Source organism: Mauremys reevesii, linkage group 12, assembly GCF_016161935.1.
Source record: "Mauremys reevesii isolate NIE-2019 linkage group 12, ASM1616193v1, whole genome shotgun sequence".
Lineage (NCBI taxonomy): Eukaryota > Metazoa > Chordata > Testudines > Geoemydidae > Mauremys > Mauremys reevesii.
This window is the reverse complement of record NC_052634.1, coordinates 23,174,031-23,200,007: the sequence shown is the minus strand read 5'-3', so window position 1 is coordinate 23,200,007 and position 25,977 is coordinate 23,174,031. Positions and strand designations below refer to the sequence as shown.

Genomic DNA, 25,977 nt, shown 5'->3' with positions numbered 1-25,977 from the left:
TGGGACCGCTCAGCAAGGCGACCCGGTCGGGGAAGAAATACATCCTGGTGGTGGTAGATTTCGCCACTCGCTACCCTGAGGCGGTGGCCTTGTCCTCTATCGAAGCAGACACCGTGGCAGATGCGCTGCTGACCATTTTCAGCCGGGTGGGATTCACCAAGGAAGTCTTAACGGACCAGGGGTCCAACTTCATGTCGAGCCTGCTCCAGTCCCTGTGGGAGAAATGTGGGGTCCGGCACAACTGGGCCTCAGCGTATCACCCCCAGTCCAACGGGCTGGTGGAGAGGTTCAACGGGACCCTAAAGATGATGCTAAAACATTTATGCACCAGCACCCACAGGACTGGGACAAGTACTTACCTCACCTGCTGTTCGCGTACAGGGAGGTACCCCAGGAATCTACCGGGTTCTTGCCTTTTGAACTGTTATATGGGAGGCGGGTAAGGGGGCCCCTGGACCTGATGAGAGATGAATGGGAGGGGAAGGCTGCCCGATGGCGAGTCAGTGGTGGAGTATGTCCTGACCTTCCGGGAAAGACTTGCCGAGCTCATGGGCCTGGCCAGGGAGAATCTGGCCCGAGCCCAGAGGAAGCAGAAGGTCTGGTACGACCGCACGGCGCAGGGCCGCGCCTTCCCCACCGGGGGTCAAGTGATGGTTCTCATCCCTGTGAGGAAAAACAAACTCCAGGCTGCCTGGGAAGGGCCCTTCAAGGTTATCAAGCAACTAAATGAGGTAAACTATGTGGTGGAGCTGTCTAATCGGGCTCATCACCGCCGGGTGTACCATGTGAATATGATGAAGCCATACTATGACAGGGGGAATGTGGTGTTGGCTGTGTGTGGACATTGGGAGGAGCCGGGAGCTGACCCTTTAGTGGATCTATTCCCGGGGACAAAGGCTGGTTCCCCCCTGGAGGCGATTCCCCTCTCTGATCAGCTGACCCTGGGCCAGCAGGCTGAGATCAGAGGGGTGCTGCATCTGTACCGACAGCTGTTTTCCAACCAGCCCGAGCGCACTAATTTGACTGTCCACCAGGTGGAGACTGGGTCACACACCCCCCTCCCCCCATACGATGCTCCCCTTTTCGGGTCACAGGAAAAACTGCCCAGGACCTAGAAAGAGAGGTCAGGGACATGCTGGCTTTGGGGGTGATCCAGCCATCTTCCAGCCCTTGGGCCTCGCCGTTGGTCCTGGTCCCCAAAAGGGATAGGTCAATCCGGTTCTGTGTGGACTATCGAAAGCTCAATGCCATCACTGTATCTGATGCCAACCCCATGCCCAGGCCTGACGAGCTCCTAGACATGCTGGGAGGCGCTCGGTACCTCACCACCATGGATCTTACAAAGGGCTACTGGCAAGTGCCGCTGGACGCAGATGTCAGGCTGAAATTGGCCTTTATCACCGCTCTGGGGCTCTATGAGTTTCTGACCCTGCCCTTCGGCCTCAAGGGAGCGCCGGCCACCTTCCAGCGTCTGGTGGATCAGCAACTGAGGGGGATGGAGAGTTTTGCCGTAGCGTATATTGACGACATCTTCGTCTTCAGCCAGACCTGGGAGGACCACGTGTCCCAGGTTAAACAAGTGCTGGACCAACTCCGAGAGGCTGGGCTAACCGTAAAGGCTGAGAAGTGCAAGGTGGGGATGGCTGAAGTATCTTACCTGGGCCATCGGGTGGGGAGCGGCTGCCTAAAGCCGGAACCAGCCAAGGTGGAGGTGATCAGAGACTGGCCCGCTCCCCAAACCAAGAAGCAGGTCCAGGCCTTTATTGGGATGGCGGGGTACTATCGAAGGTTCGTGCCCCACTTTAGCGCCATAGCCGCCCCCATCACTGAGCTGTGCAAGAAGGGGAAGCCAGACAAGGTGGTCTGGACCGAGCAGTGCCAGCAGGCTCTCCAGGCGCTGAAGGAGGCTCTGCTCAGTGGCCCAGTTCTGGCAAATTCAGACTTTGACAAGCCCTTTATGGTGTTCACTGACGCCTCAGACACGGGGCTGGGGGTGGTGTTGATGTAGGAGGATGAAAAGGGGGAGAGACACCCCATCGTGTACCTGAGCAAGAAGTTGCTAACCCGGGAGCAGAACTACGCGGCCATCGAGAAGGAATGCCTGGCCATGGTGTGGGCCCTTAAGAAACTGGAGCCATATCTCTTTGGGCACCACTTCACCGTGTACACCGACCACTCTCCCCTGACCTGGCTGCACCAGCTGAAAGGAGCCAACGCCAAGCTCCTGAGGTGGAGCCTGATCCTGCAGGACTATGACATGGACGTGGTCCACGTGAAGGGAAGTGCCAACCCTGATAGCAGACGCGCTGTCCCGGAGAGGGGGCCCTGAACTTCCCCTGGACACTGGACAGAGTGACCCCGCTCAGTTCAGTCTCGAAAGGGGGAGAGATGTGCTGGAGTAGGGGCTGTCCATGTGGGGGTTGGGGGAGATGGAGAGGACTTTAGGGTGAGGGACAGGTATTCAGCCTGTAACCTGAGCTAGGCAGGGGGGAGGGGAGGTCAACATCTCTGCCAGGGGAGCTAGACAAAGGAGAGAGCCGAGTGGAGAGGGGGAGTCAGTTTCGATTTAGGGCTGGGTGAGGGGAGTTCAGAGAATCCTAGGCTGGGATCCAAGCACCCTGAACCCCCCAGAAAGGCCAGATTGAGAGGTCCTGGCTCTGCCCACAAGCTCTGCTGTAGCCTGTGTTACTGTGTCCAATAAACCTTCTGTTTTACTGGCTGGCTGAAAATCACTGAGTCCCAGGAAGAGGGGTGCAGAGTTGGACTCCCCCGCACTCCAAGAGGCAGCGGGGATCAATGCCCACGTCCTCCAGCGGCAAGGCAGCCGCGGGACCTGCTTTTGCCCTTCTTTTAGAAGCCATGGACAGTCAGCCAGCTCAGCTCCTCCAGTGGCCTCCATCCCTCTCCCCGCTTGGCCTCCCAAAAAGCCAGCCCTTGCGGAGCACAAAGCTTTTCCTCCCCGGCCCTTCTCCCCCTTGCGCTGACTGGGAGGCTGGCGACAGCTGGGGGAAGTTAGCTCAAATGGAAGAGCATGGGAGAAGTAGTCAGACCCATACACACATTCTCCAGCCTGCTCTGCTCTGCTTTGCTCTGCTGGGCTGGGCTCTAGTGGGGGACCTGCACCTTTCTTTCTGAGCTCTCACTGGAGCACAATCCCTTTCCTCCTCCCTCCCTGCTAGTCTACGCCAAGCTCATTGGCCGGGAGGGAGAGCCACTCAAATACAGAATTACTCACATCCCAGGGGTCCATGAAGGGAATGAGGAGATGGGCGGGGTGGCACGCGATACCAGCTCAGCTGAGACCGTGAGACCTCGCAGCCTCCTGATCTCAGGCAGCATGGCAGCCGTGGAGCAGAGCAGAGCACGCAGAGAGCTTGGAGACAGCCAAAGCGGGGAAGGGCTGCGTTGGTCTGGAAGAGGGAGTCGGTGGCTGTCTATCCTGGCGGAGGCAGGGTCGTTTTGCTGTATGCTGGGCCAGGGGCCAGGGAGTCTGCTAGAGTTGCTGAGCTGGGCCTGCTTCTGGCTTTGCTTGGGTTAGAGGAAAGTGGTGAAGATAAGAACGGCCCTCCTGGGTGACACCGATGGTCCATCTAGGCCACTATCCCGTCTTCTGACAGTAACCGATGCCAGGCGCTTCAGAGGCAATGGCCAGAGCAGGCAATCGTCAAGTGATCTATCCCTGCGTTGTCTTCTGAAGCTTGGTGCTTGTTTCAGGGGCTAACTCTCAGCCCAGACACACTCCAGGGAGGGAGCATTGGTGTTTGTGCCGAGGAGCGTGGCTGGGACTCGGACCCCCTTCCCCAGCTCTGGGTAGCACGCCCCCCTTCCCCCCCATTTCAGGCTGTGTCCAGCTTAAGGCCACAGAGCCCTTGCCTTTTTTTGCCCGGTGCCTGAGAGTCAGGCCAGCTGCGGGGAATTAGCTCAAGTGGCAGAGCGCTCGCTTTGCATGCGAGAGGTAGTGGGGGACGCTGCCCGCATTCTCCGAGCCGGTCAACTAAGGGCTCCTGATGAGCCTGGTGGACGGGAGAGCCGGCCATCTGACTTTTGGCCTGGCTGCCCGTAGCGGTCAGGCCGAAAAATCAAAAGCCATCCTCCCCAGGCCCACAGCTACCCAGGGGCTCCTCTGCACCATCTTGCCTCCACGAGTGCCACACTCTGACCAGCTGAACCAGGCAAGCCACGGGAAGCTTCTCAAGGTCTTTCCCTGGTGTGGGCTTGGATGCGAAAAGCACCTGGCCGTTCATCAGCTGTTGCAAGAAGTGTGCAGAGTAGGAGTAGCGATGGGGCTGTAGCTTTCCACAGCATCTCAATTTGGGCAGCTTTCCATTCCCCTTTTCTGTGTAATGTCCCTCCCACGGGTTTCACTTGCGGAGCTGTACGACTCTGGCAGGGTGGCCATTTAGAAATCTTTTCCTTGCTTTTCTTTTTCACCTGGCCCCAGCGTTAGGACCGTTTGGGTGTTTCAGTGTGTGTGTTTTCCCATTTGGAGGCATTTGGAAGTTTGGAAGGGGAGCCGAAAGAGGAGTCTTTTTCACAAGCAAGTTGGCTTTCTGCACAGGTAGGGCCCTTGGCCGTAAAGCTTAGCTCCGTCAGTGCGTCTGCATGGGGTTCCTCCAGTGCCTCAAGAGCCCGTGCTAAACTCTCGGTGTGGGCGTTTGGCTTGCGCCAGTCAGAGTGCCGTGCCTGCGTCTTCCCAGGGCCGGCTCCCGTGAGGCGCGCATAACTTGGGAGGAAAGGGGTAGAAGAGGAAGCAAGTGAAGCTGACTTTGAGTGGTGGTGCCCCTGGGCGGAGTGGTCCTCCTGCTCCTTCCTGTCGGAGGTGTGGGCTCGAGTGTGGGCTTGGGGGGTCTGGCTGTGGGCGGTGGGAGGATGGTGTCCAGGGAAGTCCCAAAGGTCACCCTGCGCCGGCGGAGTGTGAAGCCTCTCCCCTAGGTTGGGGTGCCGAGGATTAAGCCTTCCTCTGTGGCTTGGGCTGGGGAGCATGATCCGGCATCGGGTCCATTTGGGTGGAGCTGGCGGCCGGCAAGAATTTGGGCCATCAGGTCAACCCTCTGTGGAAATGGGGGTGAGCCGGCAGGCCTGCGATTTTGGCTTCGTGGGCGGGCAGCTCAAGCCTGGCCTCCTATGAGCCTGGAAGGCAGCTGGCCGGGCTCACCCGTCTCCTCCCGGGGCCCAAGTTCCTTTCAGGCAGCAGGTGGAGTGAGGAGCCCAGGGAGGGGAGCCCTAGGAGGTGTCCGGAGCCTCCTCCTGCCCGGTGCCTGCGCCCGCGCCCAGCAGGGCTCTTGCCCGCTCCCGGCCCACCTGGTTTTGGCCTCTGCCACCCCTAGCAGTCAGCCAAAAAACCAGAAGCCACCCTCTCCCTCCTGCACCCCGAGTGGCCAGCATGGGGCTTGAACCCATGACCTTGGCGTTATTAGCACCACGCGCTAACCAGCTGAGCTAGCCGGCCTACGGGGTGCCCTTTCTTGCCTGACCCTTTTGGAAGGAGTCACCGGCTGGCGCGGGGAACGATGTGGCCTCCGTTATCGAAAGGATGGATCAAGACAGCACTTGCCAAGGTAGGGGAATTAGCTCAAGTGGTAGAGCGCTCGCTTCGCATGCGAGAGGCAGCGGGATCAATGCCTGCATTCTCCAGCAGCAAGGCAGCCCCAGGACCTTCTCTTGCCCTTCTTTTAGAAGCCATGGACAGTCAGCCGGCTCAGCTCCTCCAGTGGCCTCCATCCCTCTCCCCGCTTGGCCTCCCAAAAAGCCAGCCCTTGCGGAGCACAAAGCTCTTCCTCCCCGGCCCTTCTCCCCCTTGCGCTGACTGGGAGGCTGGCGACAGCTGGGGGAAGTTAGCTCAAATGGAAGAGCATGGGAGAAGTAGTCAGACCCATACACACATTCTCCAGCCTGCTCTGCTCTGCTTTGCTCTGCTGGGCTGGGCTCTAGTGGGGGACCTGCACCTTTCTTTCTGAGCTCTCACTGGAGCACAATCCCTTTCCTCCTCCCTCCCTGCTAGTCTACGCCAAGCTCATTGGCCGGGAGGGAGAGCCACTCAAATACAGAATTACTCACATCCCAGGGGTCCATGAAGGGAATGAGGAGATGGGCGGGGTGGCACGCGATACCAGCTCAGCTGAGACCGTGAGACCTCGCAGCCTCCTGATCTCAGGCAGCATGGCAGCCATGGAGCAGAGCAGAGCAGAGCACGCAGACAGCTTGGAGACAGCCAAAGCGGGGAAGGGCTGCGTTGGTCTGGAAGAGGGAGTCGGTGGCTGTCTATCCTGGCGGAGGCAGGGTCGTTTTGCTGTATGCTGGGCCAGGGGCCAGGGAGCCTGCTAGAGTTGCTGAGCTGGGCCTGCTTCTGGCTTTGCTTGGGTTAGAGGAAAGTGGTGAAGATAAGAACGGCGCTCCTGGGTGAGACCGATGGTCCATCTAGGCCACTATCACGTCTTCTGACAGTAACCGATGCCAGGCGCTTCAGAGGCAATGGCCAGAGCAGGCAATCGTCAAGTGATCTATCCCTGTTTTGTCTTCTGAAGTTTGGTGCTTGTTTCTGGGGCTAACTCTCACCCCAGACACACTCCAGGGAGGGAGCGTTGGTGTTTGTGCCGAGGAGCGTGGCTGGGACTCGGACCCCCTTCCCCAGCTCTGGGTAGCACCCCCCCCTCCCCATTTCAGGCTGTGTTCTGCTTAAGGCCACAGAGCCCTTGCCTTTTTTTGCCCGGTGCCTGAGAGTCAGGCCAGCTGCGGGGAATTAGCTCAAGCGGCAGAGCGCTCGCTTTGCATGCGAGAGGTAGTGGGGGGCGATGCCCGCATTCTCCAAGCCTGTCAACTAAGGGCTCCTGATGAGCGTGGTGGACGGGAGAGCCGGCCATCTGACTTTTGGCCTTGCTGCACGTAGCGGTCAGGCCGAAAAATCAAAAGCCACCCTCCCCAGGCCCACAGCCACCCAGGGGCTCCTCTGCACCATCTTGCCTGAGTGGGTGGAAGTTGAGCCTGGCACTGAGCTGATGCGCTGAGGGTTATTTGCACTGTGTGCTTCACATGGAGGTGAAAACACGGGGCACAGATCTTTGAGCACAACCCCCGTCCTGAGGAATGGGGGGGGGGGGCTGCATAAAGAGAGACCGGCTCTCCCTGGCGGGGCTGCAGCGGCTCTTCACAGGGGCAGTCCCACTGCCAATTGGTACCAGAGTTTTGAAAACCTCCTTTTCTGGGCTGGCTCCTCTCTCTCTAGGGAGACTGGCGACCCCAAACTTCCCAGAAACCATCATAGCGAGGCCAACCTGAGCACAGACACCTGCTCAGCACCCCAGGGTGCAGCCCCGAACTCCGGCAATCGGCTACACTCAGCTGCCCACCCAACAAGCGTTACACGCAGGAGCCTTCGTGCCCCGCGTGTTCAGGTCCCTCCCAGCGCCAGCTTTAAACTCCGCTGCTCAGTTCTAAGCATTGGCCACACGGGGGCAGCCCGGAGCTCAGCCAGCGCCTCCCGTTGCTGGTTGCGTTTCCCGCTCCTCGTGGCAGGTTCACACCCCGCAGGCAGATCTCTGAACCGGAGCCGAACCGTTCCCCAAATCCAGCGCTTTAGCAGCAGCTTTGCTAGGAAAGCGCTGACGTCCCCAAGTAACGTAAGAGCCAGAGCGCTGTGTCCAGGACCTTCTATCGGGCCCCTCACCGTGGTGTCTGTCAGGCGCAAGGAGAAACCAGGGAAATGTTTTCATGGTGTTTAAGGGCAGAAGGGGCCATTAGCTCAGCTAGTCTGACCCCCGAATAACACAGAATTACACCATGACACACATTGATCCCACAGACCTTAGACAGATCAAAGCGTTTCAGCCCTCAGGAAGGAAGCTAAACTGGGTACCAGAGGCAGCGAACAAGGGGCCCCCAAGGCAATGGCAGGGAGCTGACGAGGTGAAATATGCCCAGATGATCCCAGCCGGCGACCCACCCCCATGCTGCAGATGTGGGAGTCCCTGTTCCTCCTGCCCTTAAGAATCTCTGGTGGTAAGTGGGTCCCCCCAGTTCCCCAGATAAGAATCCTCCATGTGGTTTCCCTGGCTTCACCTCCAGATAAGAACATTGTGTGGAGGGAGTGGGAGGAAGGTTGTCTGGCAGATATGTAAAGGGGGACTGTGTCTCCCTGTCTGGCCCAGGCTCCTGGGAGGAAGTGATCTCAGTGTGTCTGGCTGTCTCCATTCTTCCCGCCCATAAGAATCCCTGGTGTGTGGGTGCACCCTAGACCATTAAGGATCTCTGGTGGGTGGGTGTCTCTCTCCCCCTAGTCAGGATCTCTGGGGCGGGCCTGTATAAAAGGAGACTTTGACTCACCCAGGCTAGGCTGCCATCATGGAACAGACCAGGTCCTTCTGTGGAGGGTTTGCGTTCCTCCAAGGACGTGATCTCAGTGTGTGTGGGTGTCCCTGTCCCTTCAACCCTTAACAATCCCTGGTGCGTGGGTGCGCTGGGTCCCATTACAATCCCCTCTGTCTTACCCCCCATGAGGGATCCATTTGATGTGGGTGTTCTCCACACTACCGGGGGTGTCTGGTTCCCCTGTCCCTCCTGGTTAATAGTGGAGTGTGTGGGTGTCCCCCCGGCCCGTTAAGGATCCGTGTTGTGTGGATGCCCCCGTTCTTCTCATTAAGAATGGTGCAACGGAGCATATGGGTGTGTCCCCCACCCCATGAACTAGCTCCCGTGTGTGGTTCCCCTACCCCCATCCAGGCTCTGTGGTGTGTGGGTGTCGCTGTTCCTCTTTTCAAGATCCGTGTTGCAGGGGGGCGTCCCTCCCCCCAAGTCAGAATCCCCAGCGTGTGGGTGCTCCCATCCCCCCATCCAGGCTCTGCAGGGGGGGGTGTCTAAAAGGAGACCATGTCTCACCGAGGCTACGCTGCAGGGGTTACTCACAGGGACAATCCCACTACTGATCGGCACGGGAGTTTTGACCTGCTCCATTTCCGACCTGGGCCGGTTCACCCCTCCTTAGGCAACCTGGGGACCCCAAACTCCCCCAGGATCACCATAGCGATGCTGAACTTAGTGCGGACAACCGATCGGCACAGCCCGCTGCAGCTCAGAACTCCTGAGCTCAAGCGATCCGCTGGCCTCAGGCTCCCCAGGAGCTGGGATCACAGGCACCAGCCACAGGGCCTGGCTTGTGTTATAGCCTGGCAGCTGGAGCTTTAAACTCTGCTTGTGAGCTCTGTGCCTTGGCCAGACGGGGACAGCCTGGAACTGGGAAATGCTCCTGCTTCCCCCGCCCCCCTCTCATGTCGAGCTGCAGGCACCGCTGTCCTCCCAGGTAAGATCCCGGCTGTTTCGGTGCCCCCTTCCCCCGCCCAGGTGTCCGGGTACCTCTGCCCCCCATACAGAATCCTGGGTGTGTGGGTGTCCGTCCCTCTGCAGAGGATCCCGGAGTGTGGATGCCCTTGTCCCCCCCTACAAGATCCTGGGTGTGTGGGTGCCACTCTCCCTCCCAGTAGATCTCTGGTGGGTGGGTCCCCAAGGTGTGAGTGCTCCCATCCCCCGATACAGGCTGGTGGGGGGTGGGGTTAGACCTGGCTCTCGCGGTCCGGCCCAGGCGGTGCTACAGCAGCTGTTCACAGGGGCAGCAACCCCACTGTCATTCTGCAGCTTTAACCTGCTCCAGGGGTGACTTGCTTCCCCCTCCTTTGGGAGCCCGGGGACCCCGAACTTCCCAGAGTCACCTAATTGATGCTGAGCTGAGCTGTCCCTTGTGCAAAGCAGGAGGCCAAATTCCAGGGAAACAATGGACAAGCAGGGGGCCCTGGGCACATCCAGCCCTGGCCGTGAGATGTTCCCTCCCCTTTTCTTTATGCCCCTGTTGTTATTTCATGGATTGTCTGGGATGGGGGAAAAGCTGAGTTCACTCCAGGTGGAGGGGAAAAAGGACCCTGAAAATCTCAGTACCCAACCCCTGCTACCAGGATCACCGAGGTGCTGGGAATCTGCATGGGAAAGGGACGGTGTGAATTGTCAAGGTCGGAATGAATAACAATCTACAACAAGATCCACCTCATTAATCGCTGACAAGGCTAATCCTGCGCAGATAGAAGGGAAACTGGGAGTGATTCTTTGCTGTTCAGCCATGGAAACAGTGACCCAATTGCACCGCAGTGAATGTGCTGGGGAAAGCTGGACTTTACAGGCAGGTGGAAAGAGCAGACCCTAGAAACACCTGGAGCTCCCCACAGCACTTCTGCCACCGGGGTCAGCTGTTGAGCGACTCACAGCGCCGCTCCCCTCCCATTACATTCCAGGAGGGGGTGGCAGCACCCCCCACCCAATGCAGGGGAGAGGGCTGAGTGTATCTCTGCACCCTGAGCCCAGGGCACCCACTCTCTCTGCCCCACACATCGAATCTGGCCTTGCAGCAGAGTGACCCCTAAGAACCAGCAACTTCCAGGACAGCAGATTTGGCCTCAGAGCAGGGAATGTGTCCCTCATGCTGCTTTTAGGCCACTAGGTGCTCTGGAAACAGGAGGGCTCTGAATGTAACCTATAGCACAAATGGCCCATCTGGGGATGTAGTTCAGTGGTAGAGCACATGCCCAGAGGTCCTGGGTTCAATCCTAGCATCTCCAGGTTCTTTTCACCCTGCTGCTTTGCTCCTGCCCTGCAGGAGTTTCAATCCTGCTCAGTGAGGGGCAAGTGCCAACTGCATGGAAGGTCGGGGGGGGGTTTCTGCTCCTAAGTCTCCTCTGCACATTTAAGATTCCTACCTGCTGTGCTGCTTGGGACAAGGGTAGATGAGAAGTGCAAATCCTCCAGCACTGGAGGGAAAGGTCCCATCTGCAAAGACTAGACTTATTTCTTGTCTGGGCCCAATCTTTTCACCTGCTATAGCCCTTGTTCCAGCTCAGGTGGTAGCTAGGGGATGTCTCATGACTGCAGCATGTTTGTTCAGTTCCACCCTCTTATAGAGCTTTGGTACAAGGCAGGAATCTTTTGTCTCTCTCCTGGGGAAGAGCCCCAGGTTTAAGATGGATTCCTGTACCAGGTGACATGGTCACATGTCCCGTGAGACACCCCCCCCCCCAAGCCTTCATTCTTCCTGGCCTGACTCACAGATGGTGCAGGACAGAGCCATCTCCAGTCAATTGTCCTGGTTAATGGGAGCCATCAAGAGTCCAAACCACTATTAATGGCCCACACTTTGCATCATTACAACAGGACCTCAGAGTTATAGTTCATATTTCTAGTTTCAGATCCAAGAATGATCGGTTCATACAATAGGATGAACACACACAGTAGATTATAAGCTTTGTAATGATACCTTACAAGAGACCTTTTGCATGAAGAATAGTCCAGTCACTTTATATTCACACTCATTAGCATACTTTAATAAAATCCTATGGAGTGCAACTTCACAACAGGGAAAGGGTTTTACTGTGGCACCTGGGAACAGTTGAGTTGCATGTTCAGGCTGTGGTATGAGTTCCTCCAGGTTTCTCGTAAGCACACAGGGACCTTCGCGGGTGCTCTCGATACAAGAATGGCCCAGATATGATAAAGTGATGGGGATTGCATTTTCCTTTTTTATTTCTGTATTTCCAATGACATTTCTGTTTGTGATTTCGTTTTGCTTTGTATAACCGTGTTTTCTCCTGGATTTGATATTTAACAAAAAAAAGAATACGGCCTCAGGGCACCAGATGGAGGAGCAGGTGGGGCTAGGACTGCTAAGAGAGCCAGAGTAGCAGGTTTTCTGTATAGTTTCCTGCCCTCATTTTTCTTGACTAGTTTCTCTTCTGTACAAAATTTGCTTTTTGTAGAGTGTGAGCCTGGCTAGCTCAGTTGGCAGAGCATCAGCCTTCTAATTTGAAGAGCCAGGGTTCAAGTCCCTGGTGAGGCAAAGCAACACTTTCCCCCAGTGACATACCCAAAGAGTTTTAGAAGGACTCTCCTTGACTTTAGTTTTTCCTTTTCAGGACATGGCCTTTCCCAGGAAGGGTCCTTTACTGCCTGGGACTGAAGGTGCTACTGCCTCACCTATCCACTGGCTTCACAGTCTGGAGGAAGAAAGGCCTCTGGGCCTGCAGCAAAGTGCTGTGTGCTGACTTTTTCAGCAAATGCAGGGCTGGCCAGAGAGGCATGTTCCCACTGAGACCTCCCTGCCAGAAAAAATTGTCCCCACAGACAGGGGCAGCTCCAGGCCCCGGCACGCCAAGCGCGTGCTTGGGGTAGCAAGCCGTGGAGGGGTGCTCTGCCAGTCACCGCGAGGGCGGCAGGCAGGCTGCCTTTGGCGGCATGCCTGCGAAGGGTCCGCTGGTCCTGCGACTTCGGCGGACCTCCCGCAGGCAAGCTGCCGAAGGCAACCTGTCTGTCATGCTTGGGGCAGCAAAATGCCTAGAGCCGCCCCTGCCCACAGAGTCCTCCCTGCTGGAAGTCTACAGTAATCAACAGGTGCTCTGCTTTGGGGGAAGAGGCAGCGTAGGAGCGGGGCCTTGGGGAGAAGGGGTGGTGCAGGGGCGTGGAGTTGAGTAGCAGGGATGGGGCTACTGTTCGGGCTCTGGTGGCCGCTCCTTTTAGGGAGCCTGCCCCGCTCCTGGTGGGACCACAAGACGTCCCAGAGCAGAGAGGGTGGCCAGCAGAGCAGTGACAGGGGGGAACGGCAAGTGGCCGGCAATGTGGCCAGACAGCGGAGGGAGAAAGGGGCTTTCCCCCCGGGAGGTGAGAGGTGAACTCTGGGTTTTCACTGTCCCAGGACAGCAGCTGTGGGTGAGGTGCAGTGAAGGGAGGGGCACATCCACAGAGCTTCTGGTGTCTGGATTTAAGAGCCCGAGGCAAAAGGCCACTGCCCAGTGCACTGTGGGGGGGGGGGGGGGGTTTTGCTCATAGTGTTGTGTTATGAATCCTGATTGTGGTGTTTTCCCAAGTTAATACAAGGTGATTTTCCTCCTTTAGTTTCTTTTCTACACTCAGTGCGTGTGAGTGGGGAAAGTATCGCCTCTTAGAGGCACCCAGTGGCCAGGGTTAGTTTCCCCAGGTTACTGGGTGGGGGCTTAAGCAGACTGGGTGTTGTATTGTTGAAGAGGAGCCCCAAGCACCCAGACAGGGTGATTTTCCTCCTTTTTATTAAAGTTTCTTTTCTACACTCAGAACAATGTCCGCCTTTTCCAAAGAAGTGCTTGGAGGGGGGTTTCTCATGTTACCATGTGGCCTAATGGATAAGGCATCTGATTTCGCATCAGGCGATTGAGGGTTCAAGTCCCTTCGTGGTTGTAATCGTGCAGTTTTACCTTTGGGCTGAAAGTCCTGCTCCCTTCAGGGCTGGAACCTCTTCTTGGCCGCTCAGGCCAATGCTCTGGCTTCAGCTAGAGCCCCAGGAAGGAGTTGGGGGGTGGGTGTCACAAAGGCTGGGGCATGAGCCCCAGGTGTTTCCAGTCTCACCTTTGCCCTTCCTGACTTGCCAAAGAAAGTGCGCGGCTGCCCGGGCTAGTGTGTGCGCCTGTCCCTGTGCTGGAGGGTACTTGCTACACAGCGTCTTTGGAGCCTGGGTGTTTCTCTGCTTCTTGCCAGCTGGGGAAAAGCCTCTTGGGGTAAAATCTCCTGCCCCACTGCAAAAGTGAGCACCTTGAGTGGGACCAGTCAGAGGCCCCACCGATGGGGGCTGGCCCTGCTTTCCTACCATCTTCTGATGTTGGCCACAGAGCATCAGCAGCCGCCCCACATGCTGGTGACCTTCAGTGGGTGTTTGGCATGGCAGGGAGCAGCCTGGCTGGGTGTTTTGGTGCCTGTCTGCTGGCCACACATAGGCATGGTCCTGACCTCCTCTAGCCCTGTGGCTTTTAAGCCTTCCCTTGGAGCTGTCAGCACCAGCTGCCTCTGCTCTAGGTGCCCAGAGGAGGAGGTGTTGCTGGGTCACTTTTACAGATGCCCCTTCCCTGGTACTGCCCTTGCTCAGCTGCACAGAGGAGCTTCCATCCCCAATCCCTGCCTGTCACTGCCCAGCAGCCCTCTGGCACCATTCCTGAGGGTCACCCTGCCTTGCTCTCTTCCTGCCATGTTGGGAAAGACAGCTCCCATCTCGCCTTGTTAAAGGTCAGGTGGGCCAACTAGGGGCAGAAGCCCCTTCTATGTTTTCCTACTGCAGAGCCCAAGCTCAGGGACTCACCTTGGGTCAGGCACTGCAGTGCTCCCAGAAAACAAGCCACCCCTGTACAAAGAGGGATGAAAGGGCCTGCCAAAGCCTGGGATTGAACCAGGGACCTTTAGTTTTTCAGTCTAACGCTCTCGTAACTGAGCTACTTTGGCAGCTGCATTGAAGTATTTTGGCCTGTTGCTTCTCTGTCTGGGATGTTTTTGTCAGCAGTTGCACACAAAAAGAACAGGAAAACGAACGGCTGCTCCACACCCCGACCGGAGGAACCCGACGCCCTTAGCTGTGGGGAGTAAGAAGTGGCTGTTGGCTGACAGGGCCTGTCCCCGAGCAGCTGGAACAGCAGCTGCCGCCTCCCCCTCGGCTCCAGGCTGTGGGAAATGCTCATTGCCTGGCTGCATGGGCAGATGCTGCTCCGTGCTCTGGAGAGCGTCTGTATTGCTCTGTCAACCCCCCGTCTTCACTGAGCCAGTCTGGTAAGGTCCCAAGTGCCCCCTCCAGCCTGGCAGCTGAGAGTCTGTGCAGACATCAGCCCCCCTGCCAGCCCCACAGGCAGCAGCAGCGCCAGCCCCCCAGCACCACAGGGGCACTCAATGCACTTCCTGTGGGGAAATGGCTCCTTGGCGTCCAGCTGCTAGAGTGAGAGCCAGGAGAGAGCAGTGTCTGGCTCACCGTGGGGGAGAGAAGAGACCTGGTGAGTGCGGATCTCCCTCAGTCTCCCCCGCAATGCTGGTCACTTCTATTGTCACTGTGATAGTCGGTGCTTCCCTTCAGGGCTGGCCCTAGAGGGGTGCAGTCCCCGGAAAAAAAACCCCTTTCCTCCTCCACCCCTTCCCCCAAGCCCCCACCCCAGTCCCATTCCTCTCCCTCCCCCACCTCTTTCCATCTCTGCTCCTCCCCCTCCCTGCCCAGCGCCTCCTGCACTCCACTGAACAGCTGATCACTGGCAAGTGGGAGGTGCTGAAGGGGAAGAGGAGGAGCTTGTCAGCAAGGCCTGTAGTGGCGGGGCGGGGGGAGCTGGCTGCCAGTGGGTGCTGAGCACCTATTTTTTCTCTGTTGGTTCTGCAGCCCCGTAGCTCCCATGGAGTCGCTGACTCAGCTCCTTTCACACGCTAGAGAGAGGAGCAGAACCAGGGCTATGGCTGATCTATGGGGCACCAGGTGAGTGGCAGAGGCTTCAGGTGCTGAGAGTTTGCCCGACCCCTCAGGGACACAGTGTGAGGTGGTGTCCCAGGGATCTCTATGAAAGGAGCAGAACAGGATTTACTTGGGGTGGGGAAAGAATTGAGAGTGGCTCAGGGGGTTGTACAGAGGTGTTGCCCGGGTGAGAGACTGGCTAAAACACAGGCGTTGCTGTGAGCAGGATTTGAACCCGCCTATTGAATTTTGACTCCAACACCTTAACCACTTGGCCATCACAGCTGTGAGCACAAAATTGCCCCAGTGCCAGAGAAACTGGTAAAGAATCACAATGCCCAGGCATGAAGTCATCTGAGCTACAGAATTCCCACCGCAAACCTGGCTCCCAAAGCACAGGGGGGATTTGGGGTTCATTCTCTTTGCTTAGCCATGTGCAGTCGCACAGCAGGATGCAGCTGGTGGGACAGGGATACTGAATGCTCAAGGGTCAGACCCAGGAAGGTTGAAGCTGCATAAGCTTCTTGCCCTGAAGACAGCCTGCTCAGAGAAAGGAAACTCCCTTAGAGGGGTCTGCGGTTGGGATCGCAAGAGTCTTGCGCCGGGCCGGCAGCATGTCCGACAACGAGGACAACTTTGATGGTGACGACTTTGACGATGTGGAGGAAGATGAAGGGCTAGATGATTTGGAGAACGCAGAGGAAGAGGGTCAAGAGAATGTAGAAATCCTTCCATCTGGAGAGAGACAGCAGGCAAATCAGAAGCGGATCACAACTCCATACATGACCAAATATGAGCGAGCCAGAGTCCTGGGCACTCGTGCACTCCAGATAGCGATGTGTGCTCCAGTCATGGTAGAGTTGGAAGGAGAGGCAGATCCTCTGCTGATTGCAATGAAAGAACTCAAAGCTCGGAAGATTCCCATAATCATCCGCAGGTACCTGCCAGATGGAAGCTATGAAGACTGGGATGTGGATGAGCTAATTATCACTGACTGACCTGCTTCCTGTCATTGTTCCTGGTTCCTCTTTCACCTGCAGATGCTTTTATTTTTGTTTATATTTGTGTAAATAAAAAATAAACCCCCATTTTTAAGCAAAAAAAAAAATTCCGGACTGGCTGTGTGTAGCGCACTTCCACAGCATTGCCTTCTACAGCCCCTGACGCAGCCACTGGCCCGCCGGGGACAGCTGGACCCAGCAGAGGCCCCGGTGGGGACCAGGCGGCACTTCGGCAAGTGCCCCTGGTGGGGCTGGCAGCCGGACTCTTAGCACCGAAGAGCCGGGGCTGGCCAGGGGAGTGCGCCAGGCCGGGCAGGTAGGCAGGGGGCGGGACCTGACTGGAGGGCTGGAGCCACGTGAGCAGGTGTGGGAGCAGAGCATTGTGGGAGAGGAAGCAGGAGTAATCAAGTGTATTTTCCTGTTTAGTTTGCATCAAGGACAGAGTAACTCTACCTGGCATTTGAAGCCTGAAAGCTTCACCCTCACCTGAAAAGTACTCACCATTAAGGGGTATGGGTTCCTAACGCCAAAACCTGTGGGGAGATAGGAATGGATGTTTGTTTAGAATCTGCTTGTATGAGTGGGTTCCTGCTGATTTTTTTTTTTTTTTTTTTGCTGTTCCTGCTGTGTAAAGACAAAAGTATTTTGGGATCTCTTAGAATTGTTGTTAGTGCTGCACTGCTGAAATCATTAGTCCTAAGCTTATGCTATGTGATCTCCTTCACGGTATATTTTGGCCCTGGGAGATAAAAGGCTGCTCTGTGTGTGGTGTTAGGGAGTGAGGTAGCAAACATAGATGGCAGAGGTGGTGCATGTGCCACAGAAGTCGTGTGCCCCCCCTGCCCCTGTCCAAGAGTCCAGGATTTGCATAAACCCACCCACTGACCTGTGACTAACAATCTCGCTCTGCTAACTCTTCCAGCAAAACAGACCAAAGAAAGTGTATGCGAGCGCTGTACCACAGCCCCGGTGCTCTTTTCGGTTCCTTCCCACAGAACTTTCCTTCCATAGCAATCCAGTTCCTTGCTTTTGCTTGGCTAACCACTGTAGGCATGTGCTATACCGCACCCTGAGCTGATTCCGGGCTTTTGTGCTCAATACAGCCTTGCCCCCTCCATGTCTCTGTGGCGCAATGGGTCAGCGCGTTCGGCTGTTAACCGAAACGATGGGGGTTCGAGCCCACCCAGGGATGGCGCTAAGCCCGTGCTACTGCCTTGCTTTCCCAAGGCCTGTATGGGGAGCCTCAAAGGTCCCATTTTGCTGCCTCTTGGCCTCAGTGCTTTCAGCCGGTGGTCCAAAGAGCGGGCTGGATGCCATTCAGAAACTCAACTGCCAGCAGCCGTGCCGCAGGCTCAGGCTTAATCCTCAAAGCTGAGCACAAAAACTTTCAGCCGGGAACATTTCGCTCCCTTCCCGCCTCCGCCCAAGCGGCAAGGGAGAAGCGGAGGAGACAGGCCGGCTCAAAGACACCTCCCTCCCACTTCCCTGTACGCTGTGCAAAGCTCTTGGCCTGCCTCATGCCTCGTCAGGAAAGCACGGCCATGCGGCCCAAGCCTGAGTCACGTCCGCGGCCTGGCCCACCCCGCCCCGGCTGACGGCGCGCAGAGCCACGCGAGTCAATGGCAGGTCGAGTCGGGAGCCTCGGCTCTTTCCCCTGACAGCCACACACACAGCGCTGCCTAGCGCCCCCAGAGCCTCCCTCGTGTTCTCCCGCAGCAGCCGCCTGCCGGTGTGGGTGGGAAAAGGGGACCAGGAAGCACTGCAGCCTCATTCCAGGACAGGAGGCCCTCACCACGCCCAGGCCTGCCTCTTGCCTTCAGCCCAGGCAGCCAGAGGTGCCAGGGAGCTCCCTGGCAGGCCGCCGCTTTGCCTCAGCCACAATCTTGCCTCATGGCCTAGGCTCTTGGGGCTCTGCTGGTCACCGGCTCGCTTGAAGGCCCAGAGGGAAAAGAAACAAGCGCACGCGTAGCAGAGGATGGTTTTGATCCATCGACCTCTGGGTTATGGGCCCAGCACGCTCCCGCTGCGCCACTCTGCTGCTTCTTCACACTCTCCCCCTGCCACCTAGCTGCCACTATCCGGATTAGTGCCTTACATGCCCTCACTCTGGCAGGCAGATGCGCTGGCTGCTAGGCAGCTGCCCTGGTCACAGGATTTTACAGCTAGCTTCTACAGGGTAAAAAGGATCTATTTGGGGTTTGGACCCCATTGGGAGCTGGGTAGCTGAGTGCCAGAGACGGGAGCACTTCTTAAACTGTTTTCAGTTACGCTTGTGGGGGACGAGGGTCAGCCTTGGATCCGTGTCTGCAGCAGGCAAGCACCTCTGGCTCAATCGCCCCCCGCCGTATTAGCAGACTAAAACGCGGAGCGAACGCACACGCCTTGCAAAGGAAGAGGAGCCGGGATCTCGAACAAAAGTCAGCATTTTATTAAGATGAGGTTCAAAGAAAAAAAAGTGTACGGTACAGAGTTTTGGCGTAGAAGTTTCTGGTGCTCAGGGAACAACGTACAGCTTACCCAAGGGGTGCAAAGTTCGGTTTAAAATGGGGTGGCGTAAGGAATACATAATCTGCAATAGCCCTGACGGGGGGGTAAAAGGTTAACGTACAGACACTGAGTTAGGAGGGCATGTTGTCCATATGAGGGCTACGTTCGGGTGTGGAGTATAACGAGCGGTTACGACGATGAGGATGGATTGACCCGCGTTAGGTGAGTTTTAACGTTCGGTGTTTTGGAATCTTTGCCACAATCTAGTTGAAGCAGGGTCAGTATGAAGTCTACCCTGCCATCTGTTGGTGATCTGTCGTCAAGGCCTTTTGGGGCTGATGTCATTTGCATGGTTACACCCACCCCGGATTGCATGATGGGAGTGCTTGTCCAAACGGTCATTTCAGCTGCTGCGGGATCCCCAGTGTCTTTGTTATTGGGGCAGGAGTAATCCAGTGTATGTTCCTGTTGGTTTTGGATCAAGGACAGAGTAACTGTACCTGGCCTTTGAGGCCTGAGAGCGTCACCCTCGCCTGAAAAGTACTCACCATTAAGGGGTATGGGTTCCTAATGGCAGCGCGTGGAGGGAGGTAGAAACGGATGTTTGTTGGTCTCTCGCAGGTGCTGCTGATGTCCTTTCTGCTGTCCCTGGTGTGGAAAGACAGAGGCAGAGACGGTTTTGAATCTCTTCAAATTGTTGTGAGTGCTGCAGTTGCTCACCCTAAGCTTATGCCGTTAGATCTCTTTCACGGTGTATTTTGGTCCTGAGAGCTAAAAGGTGTGTTGTTAGGGAGTGAGGTAGCAAACCTTAGTTGCAGAGGTGGTGCATGTGCCACAGAAGTCGTGTTGATCCCCCCCGCCCCTGCTCCTGTCCAAGAGTCCAGTATTTGCATAAACCCACCCACTCACCTGTGACTAACAATCTCGCTCTGCTAACTCTTCCAGCAAAACAGACCAAAGAAAGTGTATGCGAGCGCTGTACCACAGCCCCCGGTGCTCTTTTCGGTTCCTTCCCACAGAACTTTCCTTCCATAGCAATCCAGTTCCTTGCTTTTGCTTGGCTAACCACTGTAGGCATGTGCTATACCGTACCCTGAGCTGATTCCTGGCTTTTGTGCTCAATACAGCCTTGCCCCCTCCATGTCTCTGTGGCGCAATGGGTCAGCGCGTTCGGCTGTTAACCGAAAGGATGGTGGCTCAAGCCCACCCAGGGACGGCGCTAAGCCCCTGCTACTGCCTTGCTTTCCCGAGGCCTGTATGGGGAGCCTCAAAGGTCCCATTTTGCTACCTCTTAGCCTCAGAGCTTTCAGCTGGTGGTCCAAAGAGCAGGCTGGATGCCATTCAGAAACCCATCTGCCAGCATCCGTGCCGGAGGCTCAGGCTTAATCCTCAAAGCCGAGCACAAAAACTTTCAGCCGGGAACATTTCGCTCCCTTCCCGCCTCCGCCCAAGCGGCAAGGGAGAAGCGGAGGAGACAGGCCGGCTCAAAGACACCTTCCTCCCACTTCCCTGTACGCTGTGCAAAGCTCTTGGCCTGCCTCATGCCTCATCAGGAAAGCACGGCCATGCGGCCCAAGCCTGAGTCACGTCCGCGGCCTGGCCCACACCGCCCCGGCTGACGGCGCGCAGAGCCACGCGAGTCAATGGCAGGTCGAGTCGGGAGCCTCGGCTCTTTCCCCTGACAGCCACACACACAGCGCTGCCTAGCGCCCCCAGAGCCTCCCTCGTGTTCTCCCGCAGCAGCCGCCTGCCGGTGTGGGTGGGAAAAGGGGACCAGGAAGCACTGCAGCCTCATTCCGGGACAGGAGGCCCTCGCCACGCCCAGGCCTGCCTCTTGCCTTCAGCCCAGGCAGCCAGAGGTGCCAGGAGCTCCTGGCAGGCCGCCGCTTGCCTCAGCCACCTCTTGCCTCATGGCCTAGGCTCTTGGGGCTCTGCTGGTCACCGGCTCGGTTGCAGGCCCAGAGGGAAAAGAAACAAGCGCACACGTAGCAGAGGATGGTTTCGATCCATCGACCTCTGGGTTATGGGCCCAGCACGCTCCCGCTGCGCCACTCTGCTGCTTCTTCACACTCTCCCCCTGTCACCTAGCTGCCACTATCTGGATTAGTGCCTTACATGCCCTCGCTCTGGCAGGCAGATGCGCTGGCTGCTAGGCAGCTGCCCTGGTCACAGGATTTTACAGCTAGCTTCTACAGGGTAAAAAGGATCTATTTGGGGTTTGGACCCCATTGGGAGCTGGGTAGCTGAGTGCCAGAGACGGGAGCACTTCTTAAACTGTTTTCAGTTACGCTTGTGGGGGACGAGGGTCAGCCTTGGATCCGTGTCTGCAGCAGGCAAGCACCTCTGGCTCAATCGCCCCGCCGTATTAGCAGACTAAAACGCGGAGCGAACGCACACGCCTTGCAAAGGAAGAGGAGCCGATCTCGAACAAAAGTCAGCATTTTATTAAGATGAGGTTCAAAGAAAAAAAAAGTGTACAGTACAGAGTTTTGGCGTAGAAGTTTCTGGTGCTCAGGGAACAACGTACAGCTTACCCAAGGGGTGCAAAGTTCGGTTTAAAATGGGGTGGCGTAAGGAATACATAATCTGCAATAGCCCTGAGGGGGTAAAGGTTAACGTACAGACACTGAGTTAGGAGGGCATGTTGTCCATATGAGGGCTACGTTCGGGTGTGGAGTATAACGAGCGTTACGACGATGAGGATGGATTGACCCGCGTTAGGTGAGTTTTAACGTTCGGTGTTTTGGAATCTTTGCCACAATCTAGTTGAAGCAGGGTCAGTATGAAGTCTACCCTGCCATCTGTTGGTGATCTGTCGTCAAGGCCTTTTGGGGCTGATGTCATTTGCATGGTTACACCCACCCCGGATTGCATGATGGGAGTGCTTGTCCAAACGGTCATTTCAGCTGCTGCGGGATCCCCAGTGTCTTTGTTATTGGGGCAGGAGTAATCCAGTGTATTTTCCTGTTGGTTTTGGATCAAGGACAGAGTAACTGTACCTGGCATGTGAGGCCTGAGAGCACACCTCGCCTGAAAAGTACTCACCATTAAGGGGTAGGGGTTCCTAACGGCAGCACGTGGAGGGAGGTAGAAATGGATGTTTGTTGGTCTCTCGCAGGTGCTGCTGATGTCCTTTCTGCTGTCCCTGGTGTGGAAAGACAGAGGCAGAGGCGGTTTTGAATCTCTTCAAATTGTTGTGAGTGCTGCAGTTGCTCACCCTAAGCTTATGCCCTTAGATCTCTTTCACGGTGTATTTTGGTCCTGAGAGCTAAAAGGTGTGTTGTTAGGGAGTGAGGTAGCAAACGTTAGTTGCAGAGGTGGTGCATGTGCCACAGAAGTCGTGTTGATCCCCCCCCGCCCCCGTCCAAGAGTCCAGTATTTGCATAAACCCACCCACTCACCTGTGACTAACAATCTCGCTCTGCTAACTCTTCCAGCAAAACAGGCCAAAGAAAGTGTATGCGAGCGCTGTACCACAGCCCCGGTGCTCTTTTCGGTTCCTTCCCACAGAACTTTCCTTCCATAGCAGTCCAGTTCCTTGCTGTTGCTTGGCTAACCACTGCATGCATGTGCTATACCGTACCCTGAGCTGATTCCGGGCTTTTGTGCTCAATACAGCCTTGCCCCTCCATGTCTCTGTGGCGCAATGGGTCAGCACGTTCGGCTGTTAACCGAAAGGATGGTGGTTCGAGCCCACCCAGGGACGATGCTAAGCCCGTGCTACTTCCTTCTTTCCCCGAGGCCTGTGGGGGGAGCCTCAAAGGTCCCATTTTGCTGCCTCTTGGCCTCAGTGCTTTCAGCTGGTGGTCCAAAGAGCAGGCTGGATGCCATTCAGAAACCCATCTGCCAGCATCCGTGCCGGAGGCTCAGGCTTAATCCTCAAAGCCGAGCACAAAAACTTTCAGCCGGGAACATTTCGCCCTTCCGCCTCCGCCCAAGCGGCAAGGGAGAAGCGGAGGAGACAGGCCGGCTCAAAGACACCTCCCTCCCACTTCCCTGTACGCTGTGCAAAGCTCTTGGCCTGCCTCATGCCTCGTCAGGAAAGCACGGCCATGCGGCCCAAGCCTGAGTCACGTCCGCGGCCTGGCCCGCCCCGCCCTGGCTGACAGCGCGCAAAGCCACGCGAGTCAATGGCAGGTCGAGTCGGGAGCCTCGGCTCTTTCCCCTGACAGCCACACACACAGCGCTGCCTAGCGCCCCCAGAGCCTCCCTCGTGTTCTCTCGCAGCAGCCGCCTGCCCGTGTGGGTGGGAAAAGGGGACCAGGAAGCACTGCAGCCTCATTCCTGGAGAGGAGGCCCTCGCCACGCCCAGGCCTGCCTCTTGCCTTCAGCCCAGGCAGCCAGAGGTGCCAGGGAGCTCCCTGGCAGGCCGCCACTTCGCCTCAGCCACCTCTTGCCTCATGGCCTAGGCTCTTGGGGCTCTGCTGGTCACCCGCTCGCTTGAAGGCCCAGAGGGAAAAGAAACAAGCGCACACGTAGCAGAGGATGGTTTCGATCCATCGACCTCTGGGTTATGGGCCCAGCACGCTCCGCTGCGCCACTCTGCTGCTTCTTCACACTCTTCCCCTGCCACCTAGCTGCCACTATCCGGATTAGTGCCTTACACGCCCTCGCTCTGGCAGGCAGATGCGCAGGCTACTAGGCAGCTGCCCTGGTTACAGGATTTTACAGCTAGCTTCTACAGGGTAAAAAGGATCTATTTGGGGTTTGGACCCCATTGGGAGCTGGGTAGCTGAGTGCCAGAGACGGGAGCACTTCTTAAACTGTTTTCAGTTACGCTTGTGGGGGACGAGGTTCAGCCTTGGATCCATGTCTGCAGCAGGCAAGCACCTCTGGCTCAATCGCCCCCCGCCGTATTAGCAGAGTAAAACGCGGAGCGAACGCACACGCCTTGCAAAGGAAGAGGAGCGGGGATCTCGAACAAAAGTCAACATTTTATTAAGATGAAGTTCAAAGAAAAAAAAAGTGTACGGTACAGAGTTTCGGCGTAGAAGTTTCTAGTGCTCAGGGAACAACGTACAGCTTACCCAAGGGGTGCAAAGTTCGGTTTAAAATGGGGTGGCGTAAAAAATACATAATCTGCAATAGCCCTGACTGGGGGTAAAAGGTTAACGTACAGCCACTGAGTTAGGAGGGTATGTTGTCCATATGAGGGCTACATTCAGGTGTGGAGTATAACGAGCGGTTACGACGATGAGGATGGATTGACCCGCGTTAGGTGAGTTTTAACGTTCGGTGTTTGGGAATATTTGCCACAATCTAGTTGAAGCACGGTCAGTATGAAGTCTACCCTGCCATCTGTTGGTGATCTGTCGTCAAGGCCTTTTGGGGCTGATGTCATTTGCATGGTAACACCCACCCCGGATTGCATGATGGGAGTGCTTGTCCAAACGTTCATTTCAGCTGCTGCGGAATCCCCAGTCTCTTTGTTATTGGGGCAGGTGTAATCCAGTGTATTTTCCTGTTGATTTTGGATCAAGGACAGAGTAACTGTACCTGGCATTTGAGGCCTGAGAGCGTCACCCTCGCCTGAAAAGTACTCACCATTAAGGGGTAGGGGTTCCTAACGGCAGCGCATGGAGGGAGGTAGAAATGGATGTTTGTTGGTCTCTTGCAGGTGCTACTGATGTCCTTTCTGCTGTCTCTGGTGTGGAAAGACAGAGGCAGAGGCAGAGGGCGTTTTGAATCTCTTCAAATTGTTGTTAGTGCTGCAATTGCTCATCCTAAGCTTATGCCGTCAGATCTCTTTCACGGTGTATTTTGGCCCTGAGAGGTAAAAGGTGTGTTGTTAGGGAGTGAGGTAGTAAACGTTAGTTGCAGAGGTGGTGCATGTGCCACAGAAGTCTTGTGCGCCCCCCCCCCGCCCCTGTCCAAGAGTCCAGGATCTGCATAAACCCACCCACTGACCTGTGACTAACAATCTCGCTCTGCTAACTCTTTCAGCAAAGCTTTTCTGGCAGGTTCTCATTCCGAACTGTATTCCTATGAACTTAAGCTTTTAAATAGCATCACAGTCCACTTCCTTCAGTATATCTCAATTTTTCGCTTATCTGTCTAAGATTTTAAGTGTATGCTTTAATACACTATTTGTAGTGGAATAATAATTAATTCTATTTTTTAACTAAAGAGAGAAGAAAACAATAAAATGTGTATTTAGAGAGTTCCACAGAACATCAGGATGTTAAACACATATATTTTCAATCTCTCTTAAATTGCTATTCTTTGGAACCCATGTCCCTTGTCTATCGATTCTTATGTAGGTTCGGGTGAGTCCCGAAATCATGAACTGCTAAGTACCGTTCTACTGTTTTTGATTCATATGACCAGGATTACTACACTTTATTACTCCTGCCCTATTAAGAAAGTGTTTGGGGATCCCACAGCAGCCAAAATCACCATTTGGACAAGCACCCCCATCATGCAATGCGGGGTGGGTGTGACCATGCACATCAGCAACCAAAAGCCTTTACAACACATCACCAACAGATGGCAGGGTAGAGTTCATTCTGACCCTGCTTACATCTTCCCCACAGCCAAGAGTTGGTGGTCCTGATAAATCACACTCCCTATTATACCAGCTCATTGGTATTGAATGCTGAAGTTATGGCTAGCAAAAGTAGCCACCCATCTCTGCCCTGTAGCATCCAGCTTAGCCCTTCTTAACACATAAGTCAGTGGATTGTTCTCTGTGCATACCTGAAACTGAGCACCAGACAAGTAGTCTCGAAATTTCTCAATGATGGCCCATTTCAAGGCCAAGAACTGCAGCTGGTGGATGGGATAGTGAGTTTCGCTATCAGACAGTCCTCAGCTGGCAAAGGCTACAGATTTACATTTACCTTCCACTTCCTGGTAGGAGAGTGCTCCCAGACCCTCCAAACTGGCATCAGCATGCAGGATACTGTTTGTTTGGTCAGCAAGGACTAGGACTGGCACATGAACCAGGCAAATAATGATTTCCCGTAAAGCCCTGTCACATCTCTCATCCCGCCATGTCCCCAATGGAGAGGAGAGGAGCCCCTCCCCTGTCCCAGGCCATGCGTACCAGATCTGTGGGGGCAGATGTCCATGGCCCAGCCCAGGTGAGCTGGAGCTGCTGGGGAGAGAAGTTCCTTCCTCAGCCCAAGCCCACCAGAGTTGATGTTGCAGTGGGGGAGAGGTATTTCTCACCTGGTTTTTAGATGCTCTGATGAGAGGGAGCAGAAGAAAGATTTTTCTTCTCCTTACATTTCAAATTCT

General features: G+C 55.8%; 1 protein-coding gene and 7 non-coding genes across 8 annotated transcripts; 5 read left to right on the top strand and 3 right to left on the bottom strand.

The window, feature by feature from the left end:
* Positions 1-5,375: 5,375 nt before the first annotated feature.
* TRNAI-AAU lies at positions 5,376-5,449 on the bottom strand. Its single transcript has one exon. It is a non-coding gene; the product is annotated as a tRNA-Ile (tRNA).
* Positions 5,450-11,793: 6,344 nt separating this feature from the next.
* On the top strand, positions 11,794-11,866 carry TRNAR-UCU. The gene has a single exon. It is a non-coding gene; the product is annotated as a tRNA-Arg (tRNA).
* A 3,598-nt stretch (positions 11,867-15,464) lies between these two features.
* Positions 15,465-15,535, bottom strand: TRNAL-CAA. The gene has a single exon. It is a non-coding gene; the product is annotated as a tRNA-Leu (tRNA).
* A 306-nt stretch (positions 15,536-15,841) lies between these two features.
* On the top strand, positions 15,842-16,248 carry LOC120375792 (DNA-directed RNA polymerases I, II, and III subunit RPABC2-like). The gene has a single exon (XM_039496720.1). The coding sequence runs from the start codon at positions 15,865-15,867 to the stop codon at positions 16,246-16,248; it is 384 nt and encodes a 127-aa protein (XP_039352654.1). The 5' UTR covers positions 15,842-15,864.
* Positions 16,249-17,369: 1,121 nt separating this feature from the next.
* On the top strand, positions 17,370-17,443 carry TRNAN-GUU. The gene has a single exon. It is a non-coding gene; the product is annotated as a tRNA-Asn (tRNA).
* A 2,437-nt stretch (positions 17,444-19,880) lies between these two features.
* On the top strand, positions 19,881-19,954 carry TRNAN-GUU. Its single transcript has one exon. It is a non-coding gene; the product is annotated as a tRNA-Asn (tRNA).
* Positions 19,955-20,724: 770 nt separating this feature from the next.
* TRNAM-CAU lies at positions 20,725-20,796 on the bottom strand. Its single transcript has one exon. It is a non-coding gene; the product is annotated as a tRNA-Met (tRNA).
* A 1,574-nt stretch (positions 20,797-22,370) lies between these two features.
* On the top strand, positions 22,371-22,444 carry TRNAN-GUU. Its single transcript has one exon. It is a non-coding gene; the product is annotated as a tRNA-Asn (tRNA).
* The last annotated feature ends 3,533 nt before the right edge of the window (positions 22,445-25,977 follow it).

Bases quoted from the DNA above. Each gene is read 5' to 3' on its own strand.
- LOC120375792 (XM_039496720.1), top strand. From the start codon at position 15,865: ATGTCCGACAACGAGGACAACTTTGATGGTGACGACTTTGACGATGTG.